At 38.7% G+C, this 25,839-nt stretch overlaps 1 protein-coding gene across 1 annotated transcript; it reads right to left on the bottom strand.

Moving 5' to 3' along the window:
* Positions 1 to 636: 636 nt before the first annotated feature.
* On the bottom strand, positions 637 to 25,839 carry LOC131690075 (uncharacterized). Its single transcript, XM_058975573.1, has 9 exons — positions 25,585 to 25,839; positions 18,790 to 18,836; positions 18,441 to 18,613; positions 17,852 to 18,383; positions 17,466 to 17,792; positions 17,145 to 17,395; positions 2,891 to 3,352; positions 1,465 to 2,829; positions 637 to 1,380 (listed from the first exon to the last, which is right to left on the bottom strand). Exons 1-9 carry the CDS (start codon positions 25,632 to 25,634, stop codon positions 721 to 723), a joined length of 3,867 nt encoding a protein of 1,288 aa, XP_058831556.1. The 5' UTR covers positions 25,635 to 25,839; the 3' UTR covers positions 637 to 720.

Raw genomic sequence — 25,839 nt, 5'->3', positions numbered from 1 at the left:
TTAAACTACGGGGCTTAAAAAGAGTTATTCTTAACATATTGAACCAGAGTAGTACCACGTTCCTTATGTGATGAAACTGGATATAATGTGGTTTGAGAAAAGTAATATTTTGTTTTTCAATAAACATTCCTTTTCGCGAACAGAAGGCTTTAAAATCAATCGATACTGTGTCGGCGAATCACATTAAAAAGATTAAGAATCAGGATGATTATTTTTCAAGCCTCGCGTTTCTTGCAGCAGGATGAGGAATAAAGATACGTTGGTATGTCACCGTGACCCATAGTTTATCTTTGCATTTGACATTAGTCTGGTTTAACCGAAACTGAAATCAGCAGCTGAAGAATATTGTACTTGTGATAGGTATATTTATACAAGCATGCTCATCGATATATTTTTCGAAACAATGGCGTTTTCATGGCGCTAGTAGTACAGACAGTCAGTATGATTTTATGCGCCAATCCTCATCGCTGGGCCCCTAAAATACCGAGGCCCCTGACCCAGTGTGCCCATGCGTAAAGAAAGCGTTAAATGCGATATTCTAATTCAACTTTGAGTAATTCCAAAACATTCACAAATTGATGGATTCACCAACTGGGACATTTCTTTCAACAATCATTTGTGCACAATTGCATTGAACAAAACGTTGTTTATTGCATATTAGCAGTTATCCAGCACCATAATGGAAAATTAAAATTATGACGATATATGCATTATATCACATCAGTTTAACAGATACTGTTCGATTTTATTACCTGCCAGCAGATAAACCTGATCAGGAGTTGTGGGCGTACCCAGCGGTATCCATTCATCTGGTAGACCGGCGTCTTTTCTAGCTGACCGTAGGGCGTCACGCAGGGCAAACAAAACTACAATGGCCATGTTCAAAGCCGGCTCGCCTGTAGCCTTTGAGCGTAGCACACCCGCTGGATTAGCACTTTTCTGAAGAAAATTTATGCGAAAATCGATTGGTATGTCTTTTGCTCCCGGGGGTTTATACGTCCAGGTACGGTCGGTTAGTAAAGCACCACTTTCGTTATCATACACCAGTGCTTCTGTCAAATAGTATCCAATACCCATCACAAAAGCTCCCTCGATCTGCCCAACATCGATTCCAGGGCTCATACTTTCACCGGTGTCCTCCAGAATATCAACCCGTTTGACTTGTACATTCCCAGTCAGGATGTCAGTTTCGACTTCGGCACAGCTGAGACCCCAGATGTAGTATGATTTCAGGTCTTCCGCCTTATATTGAGCTTCAGCGCAGAGATCAATGTTTTTCACGTAGGACAGTTTCACGATCATCTCCCATGGAGCGTCATGATTGGCTTCGCGAACGGGCTTCATCCGGTCCAGTAACATATCGCATGCCTTTTTCACTGCCTAGAATTAGTACGTCAAATATATCATCAAATCATGTTATCAAATTGGATTCGTTCCTTGCTCATGAAATCGAGCAATACTTACATAGCAAACAGCTTCACTGGTCATACTCCCTCCCGTAACGATGGCATTAGGTGAGGTCAAACTGGTTGACGGTTTCACGCTGACCTTCTCCAAGCCAATACCCAAAGCAAACGCCGTCACCTGTGCCACTTTAGTGTTCATACCTTGTCCCATTTCGATTCCCCCGTGTGTGACCGATACGGTACCGTCTCCAGCGTAAATTGAAACGATTGCGTTAAGTTGTCCAAAGTAATCCAACAAGTATTGCATTGGAACTATTGCGATGCCACGCTTCTTCCAACGATTGCTAGCATTGAATTCGTCGATAACGCGTTTGCGCTCGTCGAACTGTACATCTTTCCGAAATTGGGGCATCAACTGTTGCATCTTATTATCGCTCGTCATGTTAGCCATGCGAACTTCAAGCGGATCAAGCCCCATTTCATGGGCGATGTGTTCCATAATGTTTTCGATCATCGCTACCCCCTCCGTTGTCCCGGGTGCTCGGCACCAAGTGTTACTAGGTGCGTCCGTTCGAACCGCTTTTCCAACAGTTTTCCACGTTTTGGCGTCGTAGCAGTTTTTGAAAAACTCCGTTGTAGCACCTTGTACTGATTCGTTCAATGAAACTCCGTAATCCTGAGCATAATGATTGTTCATTTTTGTTATTTTACCAGTTTTTTCGACGTCGACTTCATAATCGCTAATACAGCCGTAACGCTTTCCGATGGCTCTCATATTCTCTTCTATTTTCAAAACGAACCGGACAGGGCGATGCGTCAGGTGTGCTGCCAAAGCACAGGCGCACGCCACTTGTGTAGCCCTAGAAATTTTCGCTCCGTATCCACCGCCCAGTCTTCGAACGTGGAGATTTAAACTATTCTGAGGAAGTTTCAACGATTCGGCAATAGCTACTTGGGTGAGATCCATCCATTGAGTGGATGAATAGACGTCCATCCCATCCTCGATCGGCACACAAACGCAGGTTTGTGTTTCCATAGTGAAGTGATACTGACCGGCAATTTCGAAGCGTCCCTTAATGGTCTTGATTGCAGTTGCTGTCGGAGCGACTCTGTAACTCTTGCCTCTCTTGTCGAATGAAACATCGAAAAAGCGATCGTGGGCATCGACGTTCATAATCGATTTTAAGGTAGGGTAAATCGATTTATCAGACGTTTTTTCATACGTGATGTTGACCTCATTTGCTGCCTTCTGAGCAAGGTTAAACGTTTCGGCAACGATCACACCGGCGGGTTGCCCGTGAAATCGGACCTGTCCGCTGCACAGGATTTCCTCTACATCCTGGTTACCCAAGCCAGCTGACATAAAGTTGTTTACTCCTGGTATGTCCTTCGCGGAGAACAAACCAACTACGCCTGGCATTTTCTGAAAGATAGTTGAATAAACATATAGATTTGCATAATTTTTTGTTAATCGACAAACAAACCAATGCATTCGAAGGATCTATTTTGGCGATTCTTGAGTTAGCCTGTGTCGCCAGCACGAACGCTGCATACAACTCTCCGGGCTGTGGCGGAAGATCGTTGGAGAATTTTGCTTCGCCGGTTGTCTGGGCCAATGCCTCAATTTTGGGAATGTTCTTCGTCAATGGCCAATTATTTTGGTGGGTGTCGAAGGTTTGCTTCCCGGATGACAGGGGTCTTTCCATAACTGTACCGCCAGATTTGTACTCTGGTTTAAGATTAACTTGTCCTTGCGGAGCAATGCAAAGAATGAATTTGTAGAATAATGAAACGGCCAGGTTTTTACGGTACTCGCTAGAAGCATCAGGCAGGATCCAATCTGGATCTAACTCAGCGGATAGAGTATTGCAGGCGGATTGAAGAATGCTGTTTTCAAAGGGATTTTTATCAACCAGTAACTTTTCTGTGTTTTTGGCATGGGTAAACTGAAAAAGAAATATTTCAATTAGTTTGATAACCACAGCCATTCAACAATTTTTGATTACTAAAACTAACGTCATTGAAAATATTTAACCTTCCGGAAGTCGCGCTAGTGCACTGAGTGCACGCTGATCTGAAAATCGAGCGAAATCTTCTTAGCACACCAGCAGCTGCTCACTCAGTAGGCCATTTTCGCGGGGTTAAATGGCATTTTTTCATTGATATAATTCCTGTAATAGGTGTTTTAATAGGCTTGAAATACTTTTAGAATGATTTTTAATTAAACTGCACTCAATTACCCCAAGCTACTTTATTTCTGCCTCTGGATGGAGCTTGTTTGAAATTTTTTCCACTCTGCAAAAATGGATTTTGTATAACTTATGTCATCCCTAATGATGCATAAATTTATCTATATATGAGCGACGTCGCAGGTATAGAATATGTTTAATAAAACCCATTTTAGTTAAATATATTATATCGGGAATAAAGACGGCGCCGGTGGTTGAGTGGTAAGCGTGCCACTCATTCCAGTTGGTCTGGTTTCAATCCCAAACCGAGGTCGTTGAGATTTTTCTGAGGTGAAAAAATCTGAGGTCACGTGTGGTCGGTAAAGTAGATGTAAAATCCAACTTCTATGCTTACTAACAAATATTTCCTCCTCCCGTGACACTTGTGGAGTGCGCAGTAGTATATACTGAAATGTGGCTCGCGGTTGTATGGGAAAACTTCAAAATGATTTAAACTAGCGGGCACAGCACTTTTTGAGTTCCTTTTGTGGTCCCAAATGCCTGTGCAAAATTTGGTAATAGTTGGTTGCTTCCAGGGTTTGCGCATAGCGTTCAAAGTTTGCATGGGGTTTTATATGAGGGAAGCAATTATTTTGCATTAACGTAAATGTTAATAAAGATCGCTATTTCATTCAATATGAAAAACCAGCCTTATAAAACTATAATTCAAACCTTGGTTAACAACTTTGTCGAAGACCGTAACTAGATACGAGTTTTCAAAAAATAGTTATAACGATTTTAAAACCTATGGTAAAATCCAAATGCAGAAATTCATTAGGGGAGCCCTGGGCTAGTTGGCAGTTGGGGTAAGTTGGCGGAATCCCTTTTTCTCCGTTTCTATTAGACATATAGCGCTGCCTCACGTTATGTACCACAAGTTATGTGAAACCCATTATCCAATGTGTTTTGGTTGCAAAACATTTTGTTTTGTGGAAGTTGTGGGCGATATTGTGTTTTTGAGCATACCAAGTAAATTAGTAAATTTCCTAAATTTTAAACACTTTGTGTTATTTAGGGTGATTTTCAATCTCTTTCCCGAATGATTATATTTTTCGATAGTGCGTGAATTGAGCTTTCAGTATCCGTATAGATATTACATCTATCCACAAACAAAAGTTATTTTTCAAATAGTTTTTATAAAATATGCGGTTGGGGTAAGTTGGCGGTGCTGCTCGCGGGTCAAGTTGGCGATACTATTTACGGTGGAAAAATAGTCATCAAAAAATTTTATTTCTGGAATTCACTCCAAAGTAAGAAATTTTTTTTCTTGTGTATCTCGTCAATGCAGGAAACATTTACTTCGGCTAATCGCCTGAATATTTTCGAAAATTTGCATTTAAATCTCGAGTACGCGTCAAAGTTAATATTCCGGGGTATTGAGAATGAAATATAATAGCAAATGTCGGTTAATATACAGTTTTCTTGAAAAGACATTCAGCACGGCCCAACAGGACCCCTGAAGTATTTGATTCTCCATTTGATTGCTTATTTTTTGGCGTATCTATACATACTGTCAACTTACCCCGGGATCGGGGTAAGTTGGTGGGTTTTCCGCGTCACATATTTTTATCTCTAAATATGTAGGCAATGCATCAAACATTTTAATAAAATTCAGAGATGTTGTCAACAGTTGGCCCTTCCACGCCACGTATTCTATTTTTCAAAATCTAGCTTCATCAAAGCGGAAAAAAATGAAAACTAAAAACACCGCCAACTAGCCCCGATCTCCCCTAATTTTTCCAACACTGCCGGTGCACCCCCGACTTCGACATTAAAAACTTAAATAAATGAGAATATATTCATCGCAGAGACTTGGTACATTTGAATGAAATGTTCAGAATGAATTGCTGAATACTATAGACGTAGTCAGAAAATGAAAAGAAGAGGGGGGGGGGGGTATGTATACTCCCCAGTCCCTTTTTTAGATTGTTTTGTGTAAGACAGAATCATTACGTCCTTTTAAATGTCAACGACTGAACTTTCTTAATATTTTGATAGACCCAAATATGAATCATACTACAATCTTTGTTGCGGGAAATAACATTTGCAATATTTTGGATTTACACTTACAAATTTATGTGTTGTTTTTGCTTGATGCAAAAACTAACTCAGGTCTAGAAAGAAATAATGAATTTTTGTATTTGGATTGAACCATAAGTTTTAAAATCGTTATAACTATTTTTTGAAAACTGGTAGCTAGTTACGGTCTTCGACAAAGTTGTTAACCAAAGTTTGAACTATAGTTTTATAAAGCTGATTTTTCATATTGAATGAAATAGTGCTCTTTATTAACGTATATGCAAAATAATTGATTTCTCTATATCCATAAATCCCATACAAACTTTGAACGCAATGCGCAAATCCGGGAAGCAACCGACCGCTCCCAAACTTTGCACAGGCGTTTGGAACCACCCTTTCCTTCCGCGATCTACGTTCGGGCCTGGCTGGCGCCAGTATTGATCAATAAAACAGTTTAGGATTACCAGGAGTAGCACATTGAAAGATGTTTCACTACTCCCAAGCATAGTTATCTACTGATTCCCTGTGCAACTTCAGCTAGATCGATAACGGAGTTGCAGCTAGGAATGGTCGCATAAGCTCAAGCTCTAGAATGTAAAAATCGGAATAAACTCCAAGCATAAAAATCAACCTGAGCTCTTCAGCATAAAAATAACTTAAAAAGATTAACCTTAAATATAAGAATTGGGTAACAATAAATATTTCTTACACAGGAGCTTCCATATAGCACGGTTTTTAGGGTTTCGGATGCTTCTCGTCAGTAACTAACACCAACTTAATGCTAGTTAGATAAGTCCAATCCAGCACCAAATTGGCGCAAGTTAGACACTAAAATCCAAAAAATGAAAAAAAGCCTGGTACTTATGTCAAAAAACGGTTCACATTCCTCGTCGGAAACAGAACTTCTGTGCTTTCTATCGGGACATCACTCGGTACCAGCGAGTTGTTTAGCGTTCACGCAAGACGTGTGACTTTTTGAATTGCAGTGTCTAACTAGTGCCAATTTGGTTTAGACATATCCAACTAGCATTAAGTTGGTGTTAGTTACTGACTAGGAGAATCCGAAACACTACGTCATGGTTTATGTTTGGTCTTGTGTTCTCATGTACAAAATTTGGCTTTTCCAAATGTCGTCTTACGGCACCAGAGACTGCTCGTTTAGTGAACTATTGACGCGACTTTCGGAGGGATAAAGATCCATCATTGCGGGAGCCTGAACTTTAATATTAATATTTATGTTACATATCGATGGCTATTAATGTGAAAAACGTGTTTTATGATAAATAAGTTAGCACGAAAAAAGTTTAAATAAATAATACTCAATACCTTGTTATTTTGCGATATTTTTCAGTGACTTGTGCGAGTGGTTCCGGTTGAAATTGAAATGAAGGAAACAGCTTCAATTTCTTATTTTGCCTTTAATTTCAAAATCCGGTTGGGGCATCATCGTACGAAACCAGTTTTTGGACCATTCTAATGGTCATCGTAATGAGTCGATGCGATTGCCAGGCTAATTCACGTCGCCCAGAAAGGAGGTATGCAGCAATGTAAATTGCATATCCCATACGAAGTTACCAAAGCAGGTCCTCTTGTGGCTGGCAATCAGTGAGGTCAAAACCGGTCTTTTCGTCGTGACTAACGACTTACCTTTCAATATAGGGCCCCCTTTTCAAATTTTTTAAAGAAAAGTCGGGTAAGGTTTGGAACGCTTAGTGTAAAGTTCCTATTTTCACCATACTAAGCAGCGTGCCTCACAAATTCATTAATTTCTCGGCCTACAATCAATGGAATGCGTAAAAATTGACATCAACAGCTTTGATTCGTTATTAAGAACCAATAGAATAACACAAATGCGCTGAAAACAGTGAAATTCTCGTGTTTTAGCGCAACGAAAACTTGAATCGAGTGCTATCATTTGACTCAATGCGTTGAACAAAGATGGCAGACACTGCTCTATCCAACGGCTTCAAATGGGTAGGGTGACAATAGAAACATGGCAAAAATGGGCTCATCACCCTATATATTTTGTTGTAGTGCATGGATTTAATCAATTTCTTTACCAAATATGTTCAGCAAAGTTATATGAAATTTTGGAGTATGTACGGCATGCATTGATAACGAAAAACTGTTTTGCAATATCTTTCGAAAACTACTCGGAAATGGTAAAAAATCAGCTCATCTCGGTCAGAGCCATCAATATCTTGCACCAACAGAATGATGTAAAGTTTTGCATATATATCCGCAGGTTCTTTTAATTAGCATTCGTATTAAGCTGTTTTGAGCGAACGGAGCATCTCCTCAAAGGGCTGTACAATACCGAGGAGGGAATATTTATAAACTGTACATGACTGGTGGATGAATCAGTTTGTGTCATTACCTACTACAAGCAGAGGCAAATATTTTTATTTCTGATGGTTATACCGACCGAAGCCAGATCGTTATTCGTTACCGCTAATTTCATGCACCGAGGTTCAAATATTGTACAGAAATAATTGTGATTTTAGTCGGTTTCGACTACTCAACCTTGTTGGATGGCCGGACACTACATTTCAACATCGGGAGACAAGGTGATTATTTGGATTCAGCCGGGTCCATGGACTGCTTGTAATAATTAGTGTGTAAAGCTCCATGCTAGTAACGGGAGTCAATCAGAACAAAAATCTCCCACCTAGAGCACATTTTCTTTGGAACACAAATTAGCCCTTATCGGCGCTATCAAACCATTAACCAAGAATTAAATTTGAAAATCTTTCCCTTCGCCAACTATTATTTCTATCGCCGACGGGTCGAAATTTGCATACACACATGTGAAAATCCGATTTTAAATCATCTGATTGAAACTCATTCGTTCTGGCTACAGTAAACATTCTCTCGATATGTCTGGATTCGGTAAAGAAGGAAAGGTGAACGTAAAACCAAAAGCGCGCTGGTTTTCTGTCGGTCTCCAGTTTCCTGTTGTCCGAATCCACCGTCTGCTGAGAAAGGGCTACTTCGCCGAGTATGCCGGTGCCAGAACATCAGTCTAGTTGTCGGCTGTAATGAGATATCAGCCGCTAAAATATTGGAGCTGGAGGGAAACGCGGCCCGTGTATCAAGATTGAAAATAATCTAGGTCGGCAGAAAAGAAGGGCAGGTGGGGTTTGTTTAGAAATTCCCTTTAAAATGAAAATTTCAGTTAAATTATTACTACGATATAATTTCTTGGTGCTGAACACGACCATTGGTTTGTTTTATTGTGAGAGACACAATAGGTCCGTTAATGGCAGAGCCAGCAAGCTGGTTTAATGTCTTTCGCCATGATGATTACTAGCTTGGCGAGGATGGCAAACTATTTCATATACCCGAACAAACCCACCAGGTAGGCTTTGCTGGCTTCTTGGAGGCTATTACGATTGAGCTCTGGAAGCATAGAAGAACACTGGCGGTCTAATAAATATTGAGAAAAACCGGCCGAACTTTGCATAGTTGAGCGAATACAAACTACTATCTCTCTCTCTCTCTCTTTCGTTTTCGTGCCATGTTTCTTTCCGTTCCTTTCTGATTCTAATACTAGTAGGGTGATGTGCCTATTATGGCAGTAGAGCCTATTGTGACCCTATTTCGTACCCCTTGGTTTCGAACCAAGCATATGAGATAATGACACTATCGATTTGGCTAAAACAGGTGAGAAAAAATAAGCTCAAGTTATATTCTTTATTTGTTGTGCACATATGTATTTAGAACTATCCTCTAAATCCAACTTTTAATTAAAACAAAATCACCTTATTGAAATATCTACTAATCCGCCTCACTCACGTAGTGAACCGAAACTGGATGCAACGGCGCTTAGCAAAATAAACACTTACGAGCCAGCATTTACCACCTCATATCTCGTTATTCCAGCACAAATATACTAAACATTGCACTGATACATACCTTTATTATTTTAGCTGGAGAACCTTTTTACGATAATTTCACTTTAAAATCACTCGTCAAACACTAGAATAGGCCTAGTGTTACAATAGGATAAAACTAAATACGGGGGTTCCTATTATTGGCATGTTTTGCTGATACACTACTACAATCAAAACCAACTTTTTGTATCCATCATACAGAAAAGAATCACCAGTGCGGCCAAACCAAAACATGAACTTGTAAATATAATGTAATGCAATTTCAGGTATAAGTAATCAATTACTTCAAGTAATTCAACTAATTGTTGATTGCAGATATTTTATTTTCATCTGCACATACAATTCGGATCGGGAGAAAGCAATGTGTGATGTGAAACTCGTCATTCCAGTTGCTAACCTTCGAATGGTTTTTTTCTGCGTGCGCAATTCTGGGCGCTCTTCTACTAACAGCTGATGAGTTTCATTGATGTGCGTGATGTTTAAGTTTGTTTTGATCGGCTGAAAAAAGCAGAATGATTCGTTTTACAAATCACACGTTGGCGTCCATGATCTGGATAACTAGTTAGAATCGACGCAAATGGAATATGAGGCATTGCGTTTCAATTAGATTGTTTTTCGATGAGGTGGAAATTGGCACACCCATTGAGGCGATAATTGGATCGTTAAGGTGGGAATAGATGCACAGAATGGAACATTTATTTTCATTTATTTATATGGATGTTTAAGAAACAGTACACTGATACTTTATTCTGAGAAAGGTTATAGATAATATGGCTTCTTTTAAAGTTGTTCAAAAAATAGTGCAACCCTCTCCCTAATGGTGCCAAAATAGGCTCATCACCCTATAACCAAAACGAATATGTGTCTTCACGATTATTCATCCAGTGACCAGTGTTGCAACACTTGCATTTTTCGCCTTTTATCAATGATATTCCAACAATATTTTCAACGAAAGTTGCCGATTGGAAAAGTAAGAAATATACTCGAAAATTTCCAACTGCAAAAGACGGCAAAATCGCATAGATATTGTTTTTTTTTATAGAATTGAATAAAATTCCAATGCACAACATAAGGCAAAATTATAAATGATTGACGACCTACACCTTCACTAATTATGTCATGACGACAGAAGTCAGCTGCATCAAATTATTTTTGAATTCAGCGCATCACCGATCAACACCAACGCAAACATCAAAGGTTCTTTTCCGAATCATTTTCTTTTTTTGATCCAAATTAGTATTGGTTTAGGTATTGTATTACTTCTATTTAATTGGATACCTTTACTCATGCATTCCATCCATTCCTCAACGTATACTTATTTTATCGCACTCTTTTGGAAATTATAATATGAAATAAATAACCCGATGAATGGGAAGTTGTTTTCCAAAATAGAACTGACAATTTCAATTAAAATTCTTACGGCTTTGTGGTTCAAACCTTTTATTATGTATATTTCTACAGCTCGCCATTTTCTTGTCAGTAACAATGTGGCTTCTTAAAACATCTCGTGGCGGACGCAATTTTGAGGGCAGGTTTCGTTGGCCACTGCAAGAGGGGAGCATACCTGCTAAGTGCTAACGAAGCAGGTTACCAGCGACAAATGCTTGTGGCTTCTACGACGATGAAACGCAAACTGGATTTTTTCTCATAGACAACTGGTTTTACCTGTCTCAGATGTGATTTAACATCAAAGAGGCGGGGGAGGGGTGCTAACAAGTATACCCCTTACCAAATCACAGCTAACAGCTGCTTTTACAAAATCATTTTTATCGAGGATCAACCATAAATATCTCAGGACACACTATTGTTGTCGATTATAAATTATCGCGCGTTTTAGGTCAAGAAAAACACTCTTCATCGTAATGGGCACGTTTGAATGGGACGGGCATAGCGTAGTTGGTAATTCGATTGCCTTGTACGCAGCTCACCTGGGTTCGAGTCCCAACCCTGCACATAGGATTAAGAGATTTTTCCAAAAGAGATTTCTCTAACCCGAAAAGAGGCGAATTACCCTAAGGTTAAAACCACTATAATAAAAAGGAGCACGTATGAAAACGAACTTCAAATTGAATATTTGAAGATAAAACAAGACCTACCTGTTCTATGTTCGATTTCCATCATCGGAACACCAAGATTTCGCCCTGTATATATCAATGTTGTTGTCAAGTAATATAAGAAGCAGTATATGTCCTGTTGAAGCTTCGAATGGAACGGCTTGCCTTTTAAGTAATGGTACCTTTCATGCGTGCGTGACGTCATTCCATCATCAAAGATTCGTCGCTTCATCACATTCGTGTAATCTTCAAGCATGAAGCGTTACTCCGTTAGGTAACGTTAGAAGCAGTAGATTTCTTCCAGTACACGGAAGATGCTGCGGAGCAGACAGAAACAAAAAATACTTGCTTCTTTTTACTCTGGTTTGCTAGCAGACGAAGAAAAAAGATAAGAAGAGACTACAGGAATGATTTTCTCCATGTTTGCTCCAGAGTTCTTCCAGAGTCTCCTGGTACTGGAACTAACCTAGTGCATGTCTTGTTGAATATTCGAATTTTACTGCTTGTCTCTCAAATAATGACAACTTCCAGACTTACGGGTTGTCACACGACTGACTAAACTGACGATTTATTACCCGAACGTACGAGGCCTGCGCACAAAAAACGAATGCGTTTCCCTAGTAATCTATTCTTCCTATTACGAATTAACCCTTAAAGGCGCAAAGCAATTTTTTTCAAATTTTCTGAAAATTGTCTAACAGTTTTAATACGTTACTATGATAATTTTGAGATGGTTTTCGCAATGTTGTTTTAAAACAACATTGCGCATTTAAGGGTTAATTGTTCTCTGCTGCTTATAGAAACGATCGCAGTTTGATAAGCAGCCGTAAATCACGCGAAGGGGGTGTACTCATCGCCGTAGCTACTGCATTGAATAGTTTCGTCGGTTGAACAGCTGCTCTTTAAACTGAAGCTACCAGCCGCGGTGTAATACAACACTAGTTTACAAGAAAAATGAAGCTTCAAGAAAAAGTATTTTTTAGCTTAATTTTGAGTCGCTGAACACGAAAACAATGCTCATTTTTTTGTTCAAAGAAGCGATTTTGTGATTTTCTCAAAAAACTCGTTTTTGAGCACTTTTTGTAGTTTTTAGTCAACATTTCGTGTCAAAATCATTCAATTAATTTAGTCAATATGCAGGTTGAAAAGTGTCGAGATGCCCTTTCCAAAAACTTATAATATGTGTCGCTCATATGTAAAAATTTCAGTGCTGCAAGCGACCAAAGTTTAAAAAAGTTCATTTTTGACCATTTTTAAAAGTTACTCATTTTTAAATGATTTTTTACCAAGGAACAATTTATTTTTTCGTACCTTTTAGAATCTAAGATGACAAATAATATGTTTACGTTAATTTTAAACCCAATATCACTAACATCGGATGGAAAATGTTGATGCTATGGCACATTGAGCGAAATGGAATTTTTTTGATTTTAGCGGACCCTGCCCTGATGCGGCGGTTTAGAGGGTGTAGCACTGGTCTCATAAGCCAGTCGTCAAATAGTTGAGTCCCTATCGGGAAGGAATCTTAGTGGGATCGTAGCACTAGCCACGTAATATTCTGTGAACTGAGAATCTGCTGTGAAGCCTGTTGAAGCAGAAGGCTAAAATTCTTTTAATTCGTAAAATATGTACTCACCACAGACAAAACAAAACTGTTCCAACGATATTTCCTCATTTTAAAAAGAGCACTTAGTTGTACAATGAAATATCCAAAACCATTCAAATGCCGCAGGATGGATGGATGCAAGCTCGAGAAGACAGTACCCAACACAAACAATCAAGTATAGAAGATTATTTCAGCCGAAAGCATGATTGCGCGAAAAATAAAAAGTTACAATTTTCATTCAGTGCTTCATACCATCTACATTTTTCATCCGACTTTTGTGACCATTGGATTAAAATCCATGCAAAAAGATTATTTATCTCATTAGATTCTAAAAGAATTTTCTTCTGTCCTTGATTTATCATTAAAAATTTACTAGAAATATGCATTTTTTAAAAAAAGGTCGAACATTAGACTTTTTTTACTTTGGTCGATTGTAATCATAATAAATGTACATTTCTCGACAACCATACGATTACGGCTTAAAAGCCAACTGTCAAAATTCTCTTTGAAAGGAAATTCCGGAAAAACCGTTACTGGCTAAACGCAGTTCATAGCAGTTAATGAAAGAGAAAACTTTTTTCTTTTGTTTACTATAAACATCTGTGATTGATGGGTAACAGTTTGTCTGAAATTTCCTTTCAAAGAGAATTTTGACAGTTGGCTTTTAAGCCGTAATCATATGTTTGTCGAGATTTGATCTACGCATAATATACATTTACGGAAAGGGCACATCAATACCTTTCGAACTGTTTCGATCGGATCCTATTTGAACATGATATTGACAAATAACTAAAATAGTGCCCAAAAACACCTTTTTCAAAGAAATCTTGAAAATGCTTCTTTGAAGAAAAAATGGACTTGGTTTTCGTATTCAGAGATCCAAAATTAACTGAGGAAACACCTTTCTTCTTAGCTTATCGCGATTACCTTAAAATTGTTAAAATCTGTCACATTAGATTCTGAAAATATGAAAAATTATTTTTCTGTAATAAAAAATAAAGCAAAAACAAAAAAGCGGAAGCAAAAGAAAAACTTTTTTTTTAATTCGAACTTCTTTGAAAGAGAAATAGAGTATTATTTTCGTATTCAGCGACCCAAAATTAATCTAGAAAACACTTTTTCTCGTAACTTCATTTTTCTTGTAAACTAGTGTAGTCTTATTTAAGACCAAAAGAGATATGTGAAAAACAGAGCAATTTTCACTCGGTGCTTAATAACATCACCAGTTTTTGTCGATTTTTTGTGATTTTAGGCTTAAAATTCACGTAAGAAGTTTGTCTGTTACATAAAATTTTCAAATTTTTTTTTGATGATTTATTTTTTTATGAAAAATCAACTAAATATTAGCAATTTTACCAAACAATACTTTTTTGACTTTGGTTGCTCTTAACCCTTAATTTTTGATATTTTTTCCTAATATGTTATACATTTTTGAAATGAGCACATCAATACCTTTCGAATGGTGTCATTTGTGTTAATCGGAAGATTTGTTCTTGAGATATTGACCAAAAACTGCAAAAAGTGCTCAAAAACGCCTTTTTCAAAAAATCACAAAAACGGTTCTTTGAAAAAGAAAATGGATGTGATTTTCGTGCTCAGCGACCCAAAATTGACTTAGAAAACACCTTTTTTCTTAACTTAACTTTGTAAACTAGTGCAATCAGTCTGGCCTCATTTGGGAGATACCTTGTCTTGTCGCAGCTGTAGTCAACATGTTCCGCTCTTACATTTCTATCGCTTGCGCATGCGCTATTGGATGGATTCAGCTTTAACTGTCTCCACAAATTAATAGCATTGAAAATCGTTACGATCGTATCCTGGACTTTGTTTTATGGAATGAGACAGTACTAGCCAAAACATCTACGACATCTTAAACGACTCGGATCTAAGGCACTTCGATTGCATTGCGTACACGCTGTCGTTTCGCCAAATATTGTTTTGCGCTAGCGAGTAATAATTATCGATGCTATAACATTTTCATGTACAAACGCTACTCCATTCGAACACAAGCAAACCTGCGCAACAATCCCTGACAGTTTTGGAAATTCATGAACTCCACAGAGAAGGATAACGGATTACTTACTGATATGTTTTTGAAGGAGCAGACTGCTACTCTGGCTTCGGAGAAGTGTGACTTATATTCGCCACTCACTTTAAAAGCGTATACAATGAAACTATTTCATCTGATGTTCAAATTGCGCACGCTTGTAGAGATACTCCATTAAAAATCTGTCCTTTGAGATGGTTGCAGATCGGCAGGTTATAGTAGCCATCAGCAAGCCAAAATATTCAGTCTCTTCTGGTCTTGCTGGACTATCGTCATGTGCATTTAAGAAAGGCGCGAATGCTTTAATTGTACCGTTGACAACTCTATTCAACAGTTCCTTCATGCATCGTCGTTATCCTTCCAGCTGGAAAAGGTCAATTATGTTTCCTGTGTTCATAAAAGAGATCAGCGAAATGTTAAAATTATAAACGGATTACATCGTTGTATGTCTGCTCCAAGATGTTTGAGATCATAATGAACGATGTGCTCTCTGCATCCTGCCAAAGATACATTTTCCCTGATCAACATGGATTCATCCCAAAAAGATCAACCTCCACAAATCTCGCTGAGTTGGTTTCATTCTGCTTACGTAACATGGACGCTGGTACTCAAATCGACAAGGTATATCGTCGCTGTTGTGCTATCTTATGACAAACGCCATTTTGTGGTAAACTGAGTTATATGCCACTTTACTTGTCTAAAAAATCTCTACAAAGTGGCGTTTATAGAATTTTTAAATTTTTTGCTTCAAACGGCTGTGTCTGGGGTTTGGCTCAAATTATCTTGATGTATAAGATGATTTTATATGTAAAACTATCTGAGAAACACGATGGCATAATTATTTTCAAAACAAAAATGCAAGAATTGTAAGAAAAATGCGTTTTAAGTTTTAAACTGGGAATATAGCATATTTGGCAACACTGTAACCACAAATAACTATTTTTCTAGATTCCCTGACTCATTTCCTTCAAAATGCAACCCGTTGTTTATAGACCAAATAAAGCCAAAGATATGAATTAATGGTAATAATTGATGATTTTTTTCTATGGAAAATTTTCCATGCACGATTATGACAAGCTATACAAATTTTGTCATCAATACACAATACAATCTTTGAATTGTTTATACCATTTATAAGTTTCAAGATTTTCAATCTCAAACTTTAAAAATCGTTTTTCTCGAAATGTGCAAAATAGCGCTTGTCATAGCACAACAGCGACGATATACCGGCTTGAAATCAATATTTGATAGAGCTTACCACGCAATACTTCTGCAACGGTTGTAGTTTGGAGTGTCTTGTAATCTGTTTCGTTGGCTCGAATCTTATCTGAGAGATCGCCAACTTGAAGAAAACGTTGGAGGCGTATTCTCTGCCCCATCTTCGACAACTCGGGTGTTCCTCAAGGAAGTAATTTGGGCCAACTTTTATTCACACTCTTCATCAATGATCCAGCCAGCCAGTATTACTATCGTATATTCTACGCTGATGACGTTAAATTATACATGATCGTTAAGTACATGAGGGATTACGTATCATCGCAAGCCATTTTCATATGACAGTTGTACTGGAGATCAGTATCTTGAGCATGTACTAAGTGTGTATTTTTTTGCTGCTTTTCTTTTATATTTTTACTTTTTGTTTATTTTATTGTGTTTGTTTTTTGTATTTGTTTTATTGTGTGTTTTGTTATATTATTTTTTCTATTAATTGTTCAGTTTTGTATTGTGCATGCAATTAAAACACATATGGAGTTTTTATGCTAAATTGAGAAGAGTTGATGTTTCACTCAAATTGACTTTTCCCCAACCCCTTACCATTTCATTAAGACTAACTAGGTCAGACGATAAATAAATCAATAAATAAAATAAAATGATGTACAAGATTACTCACGTTTGGATTGATTCCGCCGAGACAAATTCGGGCCCTTTCCACGCAATTTTTGCTGCTGTTTAGTGTTAAGAGGAACGCACCATTCACATACGCGTGGGCATTTTGAGCTCTAGGCATGATTTTGTACGATCTGAAAAAGTTCACCGACGGGTCCAGCGCTGGTAAAGTTACGCTTTTGATAATTTTTTTGTTCATATTCATTTGGACGAACATCAACAGTCTGCAAGTGGATATTTTTCCTCCAGATTCAGCTAAAATGATGGTAAAAAAATTGAAACGTTATGTTACATTCCACACAAAAAAACTCAAAACTGAACAAACCAATGGTTAATGTTGCCCCAGCTGCCTCCAGAATCAGGTAAATGTCGGACGGAAACTCGTGATGTTGATTTTTGATGCTTAAATTTCCGGCAATAGTTCCCGCGTTACGAACGGGAACATTTGCGATCAAATCGATATGCTTGACCAGTTCCTTACAGTAGCTGAATTTGTCATTTTTGTTGGATGCGTCCGTCAGAATATCCATGAACTCGGTTAACGTAACATTTCCACCCACAATCAGCTCATTTCCCAGCGAATGGGAGTGTAATTCGCCAACGGAGCTGATGTCGATGAAAACTTGGAGGTTTTCGCTTCGGCGGTAGACTCCTAAAAATGTTATATCTTTTAGTTAAATGTTCTGTCCATTTTTGTTGCAATTCTTCAACCGTGTGCTGTGTTTCCTGCTACCAACATGTAGGGTTTAGCTCCAATTTTATCAAAAATGGCGAAAATGTCGTTTGAATTGTATACTTTATACCACTCGGAGTCGTTTTCGAAGACCATCCGAATTGGTTGTTGTGTGTTTGTTTTCTCGATAGCAGAACATTTTCCAGCACATGGTGATCCTGTTTTTGGACACGTCTTTGTTAGGTCTTCAATATCTCTGCACGCTTCCAGCAGGTCCTTATCAGCATCAACAGCCAACGACTTGAAAGCATCCAGGATAGGCCGATAGCCAGTACAGCGACAAATGTTACCTCCAAAGGAATTTTCAATCTCTTCCATCGATACCTGACCTTTCTTGGATTCGAGCAAACTGTACATGTTCATAACTATTCCCGGTGAACAATATCCACACTGAGTACCGTTAAAGTGAGCCAGTCGTTGCTGAGCTGGATGGTAACCTTCTTTCTTATTCCCGATGCCTTCGATGGTGAGCACATCCAGTCCATGACAGGCGAACACCGGTAGCAAACACTAGAACGAAACGCTCATTATTGTCGCCCGAACTATTCGTGTTTAATCAGAACGTACAGAATTAACAGCCCATGAAGTTTTCTCCTTGGTCACCGGGTGGACGCCATTCATGTTGACGATGCATGCTCCACAGCCACCTTCGAGACACATGAACTTTGTCCCGGTGAGGTGCGCATGGTTGCGGATAAACGTGTTCAGTGAGGTGTCAATCGGCACGGTTTTGGAATTTGCTGAAGAACATAGTCAGGATGGAGTGCAGTTGCATGAAGCAGAAATTGTTAAAATATTGAACATCAACAGATTGTGTGAGCAAGCAGATTACAAAAAGTTGGAACTCATTCCCACAATGTGCTATTCAGGTATTCATATTATACTTGCGTGTTTGGCACGTGCTTTGTGTACTCACCTTTGTATACCTTGCCATTGATAGTAAAATTTATCTCCTCCAAGGGACTAGAACAAGAAAATTTGTTATTACCATAGATTGCTGATAACATAATTAACATAACTGTTTAGTAGTTTATATTGTTTGATTAGTTTAACGACATTTGCACCGAATGGGACCTTGGCTTGGCTCTCACCATTAATTTAATGGGGAACTCCGTTAGTACCTTGAATAGGTCTTGCGAATAGACTTTTCGTGTGTTTTTTATCTTTCGCTTTGCAAAGCGTTGGATTCAAATGATGGTCATTAGGGTGGGGCATTGTTATATGGAAAAACGTAATCATAGCCGCATCAACCGAGCACAGCACTTTTTTGGTATTTTTTGGGGTCCCAAACAACTGTGCAAAATTTGGGGTCGATTGGTGTTGACCCGGCGTGGCGCATTGCGTTTGAAATTTGTATGGAGGTTAGTATGGGAAAACCTACATTTTTGCATTTTTAATTCTACAGAATACAATTCTTCTTGTAGTATGCCAACAAATAGATAGAAGTATAGTCCAGGATATACTGAACAACTTTGACGAAGGATGTATGGTGTTAGAATGTCTCTAAGTCAAGTTATAGCTGTTCAAACTTCGATAGATCGAATTAAATGCCAAAAATCATTTTTACTACCAACACTGCAGGTGTACCAATGGTATTTCATATAGAATTCCAAAATAACATTATATATTTTAGATTTACCACATTGGTATGTTTGGATGAATTATTCAAAAGCCTTAGCTCAATTTCATGAGCGTAGGTAGTTGAGCAATAGGGCGTAGTGAGGGGTGAGGGGGGGGGACTATAATATGTAGAAATTCGAACTGAAATGTTGTCGAGTTGGAATGTTCATACGAATTATTTCAAAACATTTACACAATATCCTACGCATAATAGTAACGTTGAAATAAAACATACTGTATCCTTTTGCCTTGACTTTTATCAATAGAAGTTACGTTACAGACTGAATCAATTGATGTCGAGTTGATATGTCAGATAATTGCATTGATTATATTTCAGTTTAATAGGCACTATGATTTGATGGGATGCTCATTTCGATGCTGCTCGATCACCTCAAGCGAAAATTGATGTAGGGATCTGGTAGATTTTATGTTGAAATCCAGAAATTAGCTTCACGCCTCGTGATCGAAAAGCATAGGAATGAGCATGCTATCAAATCATGCGTATTATACCGAAATATAAACCTCTGACATATCAACTCGACATCATTTGATTCAGTTTGTAACATAACTTCTATTGATACAAGTCAAGGCAAATGAATACAGTATGTTTTATTTCATCGTTACTATTATGCGTAGGACAATGTGTAAATGTTTTGAAACAATTCATCTGAACATTCCAACTCGACAACACTTCAGTTCGAATTGCTACATATTAAAGTCCCCCCCCCCCCATCACCCCTCATTACGCCCTATTGCTCAACTACCTCATGAAATTGAGCTAAGGCTTTTGAATAATTCATCCAAACATACCAATGTGGTAAATCTAAAATAAATAATGTTATTTTGGAATGCTATATGAAATACCATTGGTACACCCACAGTGTTGGCAATAAAAATGATTTTTGGCATTTAATTCGATGTATTGAACTTTGAACAGCTATAACTCGGCTTATAGACATTCTAACACCATACATACTTCGGCAAAGTTGTTCAGCATATCCTGGACTACACTTCCATCTATTTCTTTGCATACTAAAGGAAGAATTGTAGTCTGTAGAATTAAAAATGCAAAAATGTAAGTTTTCCCATACTAATCTCCATACAAATTTCAAACGCAATGCGCTACGCCGGGTCAACACCAATCGACCCCAAATTTTTCACAGTTGTTTGGGACCCCAAAAGGAACCAAAAAAGTGCTGTGCTGAAAAAACGATCATTTTGCCCCACCCTAATGGTCATGTCCCTAATACCTATTTCTTTCGCTATAGGTGATGCTAAGTCAACGTGTTTGGTATCTTCTAGCTGCTGTATAACAAGTGCTGATGATGAAATGTGTAGTGCTGTGATCGAGTATGGTTAGAGCAGCACAAACTAATCTTCAGCATAAACGTACAGCAACTATGAATCTATCCCGCTTTGTGCAGGAAGGAAAAGCCTCTATAGCTTTGGATCAAGAACCATATTTCCATAAAAGAAACTTCTATATTTGAAAGCTACTTAACCCCGTCTTCGTAACTTTTAACAAAAATGGCATGACCAATTCACGTGAAACGCTTCGTGCATGTATACTTGCGAATAGTGCTATTGACGCATGCCTTATATGCGACCTTACAAATTGCAATATTTGTGCTGTCACAGTCAATATGACTGTTGATAACATAAACAAGAAATACGTCTATTCTTCGGTATATTTACCGTATAATAAACCATCACCTTCTGATGATTTCAGAAGGGTTGTATCATACTGTGGCAGAAATGGGTTTCCCCTTATAATCGGCGGTGATGCAAATACCCACCATATAATTTGGGGCAGCTTAGATATCAATTTGAGAGGCACCGAATTGATGGAATACTTAAGCAGTACAAACCCGCACGAGCTGGCAGAGAAAAGGTGTTAGATGTAACTCTCTGCTCTGACAGTATTACGCATAAGTTGACAAACCGGCACGTACCAAACGAGCTCGAACCGTCGTTATCTGATCATAAGTACATCGTCTTTGATCATTTAAACGTCTCACTAGATATCGTCACATATCGTAATCCCAAATCTACGAACTGGGATCTCTACGAAGAGGGCTTGGCGACTAGGTTTCATGGGTTCCGACGATTGAATCTCCAAGTCACTTGGATGAGGCACTCATAGTAACAGCATACCAAGAGACTTGTCCGCTTCGAGTTATGCGTCTTTCGAGAGGAACACCCTGGTGGAATACTGAAACTGTTCGACTCAAAAAGTTGTGTAGAACAGCCTGGAATCGCAGACGCAGGGCTCAACGAGACTAGCAGATTAAATGACTTACTTTCGAAATCGAAAGATTTTCATGTCAGTTCGGTTAGAACTGCTAATGGTGAATACTCGTCTGACGAAGATGTAGTACTCAACTGTCTTTTTGACACACACTTTCCAGGCTGTACGGAGTCATCACTGACGACTGCCCTTGAGTTCTTTTCAGGTAGTGCTGATTCTTGGGCATTTGCTCGTAGAATTGTGACAACCGAATCGATCAAATGGACAATTAAAGGTTTTGCTCCGTATAAGTCTTCGGAGAAGGATGAAACCATTTCCAGTCCAGTACAAAGAGGATATGAACGCTTCAAGCATATTTTCAAAAAGGTTCTTACTTGTAGTCTTGTAACAGGATACATTACATTAGCGTGGCAGAAAATAACTGTAAAATTCATTCCCAAAGGTGGTCGCATCACTTCTGAGAAGCCAAAGAGCTTTAGACCGATCAGTCTGACCTCCTTCCTTCTCAAATCAGTGGAACGTTTAATCGACCACTACATTCGGGATATTAGCTTGGGCGAGCACCCGCTGCATGCAATGCAACATGCATATCAGCGGGGGAAGTCTACTAGCACCCCGTTACATAATGTTGTCTACAACATTGAAAAAGCTATTTCACAAAAGCAATCAAGTTTAGAAGTTTTTCTCGAAATTGAAGGTGTCTTGGACAATGTGTCCTTCGAATTCATTTTGGAAGCAGCACGCAGTCATGGAGTACCTTCATATATCACGAACTGGATACACACAATGCTTAGCAACCGATATCTGTGCTTATCGTTACGATAAGTAGAGACAAGGAAACTGAGTGTCTGCGGAATCTTGTCGCCGAAGGCTTGTTGTGGAAACTTAATGCGCTTGGGTTTCCGACGTATGACTATCATATAATGATTTATATTTATAATGATTTGTTTTTGAATTAATACACTTTTTGATATGATGTAATAAGCCTTATGTGTTTTTGAGCAATGGTGTCTTCATGTTGGACTATCAGTTAATCCAAATAAAACACCAATGGTAAGTTTCACGCGACGAAGGATTACAACCGAGTTCGTCCGTTGCAGTTCTTTGACTCGGAAATTATTGTCACAGGTCAGTAAGTTGGGGTAATTCTTGACTCAAAGCCTAATTGAACAGCTCACATCGATTTCAGGATCAAGAGAGCTTGCATTGCCTTTGGTCAATGTACACAAGCTTTCGCCAAATCTTAGAGACTCAAACCCAAGTACAAGTGGATCTACACAACAATTGTTAGATCAATACTGGCATACGGGTGCCTTGTTTGGTGGCAGAAGGGAGAAGTTGTGACAATTCAGTCAAAGTTAAACCATCTTCAGAGGATAGTCTTGATGGCGATGACTGCTGCGTTCTCGGCAACACCTACTGCTACTCTATGGCACTCCTGAACATAAAATCACTATTTGTGTGTTTGAACCAAGAAGCACTGTCTTGCGCACTCCGTTTTAAAGTTACTGGGGTTTGAAATAGTAACCCAATAGATCGTGCGACTCGCCACACAAGACTGTGGCCCCAAATGGTTACTTGGTATACACTTGCTTCCAGTGAACTTACACTCACATAATAAAACTTTCAATATGAGAATTCCTCCTCGCGAGGAATGGCTGTCTGTCTGGATGGAGCGACAATTTAAAGAATATGTAGTTTGTTATACTGACGGTCACACATACCACCCAAAATTTTAGCCCTGGTGAGAAATTTTGGTGTTTACTCAATTTTTTCTTCTTAGGAAGAAATACAACATAGTATACTTTGTTGGAGGGCCGAGCCGGTGCTGGAGTCTGTTGTTGTGAAATGAGATGAAACCAGTTTCATTCGCTTGGTAGATACTGTACCGTATTCCAAGCAGAAATCTTCGCGGTTCTGTGTGGCGTACAATCGGCACTTTCACAGGGAATTGGCGGTAAAAGAATCTATTTTTTGCTCTAACAGTTAGGCTGCCTTGAAAGCACTTAGGTCGACAGATTCGAGATCGAAGTTAGTAATCGCATGTTGAACTCAAGTCGAAGTACTTAGCATTTCGGAAATGCTATCTACCTTCTATGGGTACTCGGTCATTCTGGTATTACTGGAAATGAATAGGCAGACGAATTGTCTCGAGCGGGCACTGCGACCGACTGCCTTGGTCCAGAACCAGTTTTACCACTATCGATAAGTCGGATAAAGCGCAAGATTCGCTCTTGGGCTGCATCCGAACATACCAACCATTGGCGTAGCTTGCAAACTTGCGTTCAAACAAAGACTTTTCTGCCGGATGTGAGTCCGAAAATGTCAAAGAATTTGCTGCATTTTTCCGAGAACAATTGCGGTATTCTAGTCAGGGCACTCACCAGATTTTTGGTTCTCCATACATAGATGAACCTATGTACAGAGAGATGAAGCTCAAGGGTATGCTATTGTTCCTAACCCAGTGTGGTGAAGAACCATAGTTTAAGCTGTATTTGAATGACAATATCTCTTCGGTGGTGTTGTCGTTCTGTTATCTCGATATCACCTCGGGGGTGTTGATATATCTGTTCACTGTTTAAATAAAAATTGCTGCACCTGCAGATCGTTCAGCACCATTCCGGGGGTGCAAAATGCTCTGTTTTAATTGTTCTGTGTCGTCATTTTTCCCACCCCTAACCTTAGTTCCCCAATTCTCCTCATCAGGGAAATGATGAAAAAGCAAATAATGACATGAAACAAATCTCCGATTAACATGGGGAACGTGCCATTTGAACCAGTTGCTACTGATTCCTAATCTTTGAGTTATCCCAGCAAAATAATAGAGTGAAGGTGGTTGAATGAATGGTTTTTATAAAGTTTTATTTATCATTTTACGCATAAAGGTCGAAAAATAGTTCTTTAACGTCAGTCTCAGCGAAAAAGACCAAAAGCAGAATATGTCTTAATGACCCAATTGGAAATGATTGAAATGTATAGTATTTCATTTAGGAATATCTTAACAGAATCCTTATCGTCTATATTCCAAAAAATCTGAATGTTATCGTTGGTGTATTTTCAAACTTGACATAATTTACCAAACCGTAGTCCACGAAATAACAAGCTATAACCGTGTTCTGTTTAAGTTTACATGAAAGATGTGCAGTGCGATTAAATTACATTTATCAGCATTTAAAACAAAAACCACATGTGAAGTAAAAAGTCGCGATTTTTAAAATTCAGTGTCAGTTTTGGTACTTTTGGTTGGTATACGCCAGGGAAGGAGATGGAAATTTCAACGATTTTTTCTAGGTGTGTAGAAACGAATAACATGGTAAGACGTTTTTGTCCCGATTCTTGGCACCTTATATGCCATTGTGTTATAGTCGGCTACAGATTGCAGATCGGAACATGTTGCAAAAAAGGCATACATTAACTGGAGGTTTGGCACAGTAAATGGTTCCAGAAAAAGCAAAATTTGAAACGTTAAGGTTAAATGAATGTCAACAGCACGACAGCATCACTTTATGCGAAGTGTAATATGTGATGATAATTGATTTTATCATTTTTTTTTCCAATCTCCGATCTTAGCACACCGGTGGTTTATAACAACCGCCGTAGGTTATAATTATTTCGTCATGCCGCTGTTCACGGCGGCATTCCCATGGCACGGCTCGTTCCAGATCTTCTCTCTATTTTAGAAAAAATATCGATGCAGTGGCGGAACTAGATACAGCTATGTAATTTATAAAACTCTTCATAACCACATATTCGATAGTGTTTCGAAATTGTTCGACAGATGGTTAAATTTGACAGTTTCAAAAAACCTTGTTGGATTTTCGGGCTTTGGTTACTGTGTCTTACCTTCCACTCTCCGGAGTGCTCCATATGTATGAACTCAAGGATGAAAACATCTTCTACCACGCGCTGAACAAAAAAAAAACAAAACAAAAATCGGCAATGTTTCACTTGCGGTGCACGATTACTGCGGTAAAAATCCACGGTCAGATCTGTGATCAAACAAACGGCAAAACACAATAAAACGAACCAGTATGGAACGTGATGTGATTGTCTGTCCCCTTTCACTACGACTGATCGCGAGCGAGTGGCAAAAAGTTC

This window comes from Topomyia yanbarensis, chromosome 3 (genome assembly GCF_030247195.1).
Source record: "Topomyia yanbarensis strain Yona2022 chromosome 3, ASM3024719v1, whole genome shotgun sequence".
Classification (NCBI taxonomy): Eukaryota; Metazoa; Arthropoda; class Insecta; order Diptera; family Culicidae; genus Topomyia; species Topomyia yanbarensis.
Note: the sequence above shows the minus strand (reverse complement) of the source record. Positions and strands in the feature narration are given on the sequence as shown.

Coding starts and splice junctions, on each gene's coding strand:
- LOC131690075 (XM_058975573.1), bottom strand. CDS start 25,634: ATGTTTTCATCCTTGAGTTCATACATATGGAGCACTCCGGAGAGTGGA. Junction 18,837..25,584: donor AGCACTCCGGAGAGTGGAAG/GTAAGACACAGT, acceptor TTCTTGTTCTAG/TCCCTTGGAGGAGATAAATT. Junction 17,793..17,851: donor AGCAGGAAACACAGCACACG/GTTGAAGAATTG, acceptor TAACATTTTTAG/GAGTCTACCGCCGAAGCGAA.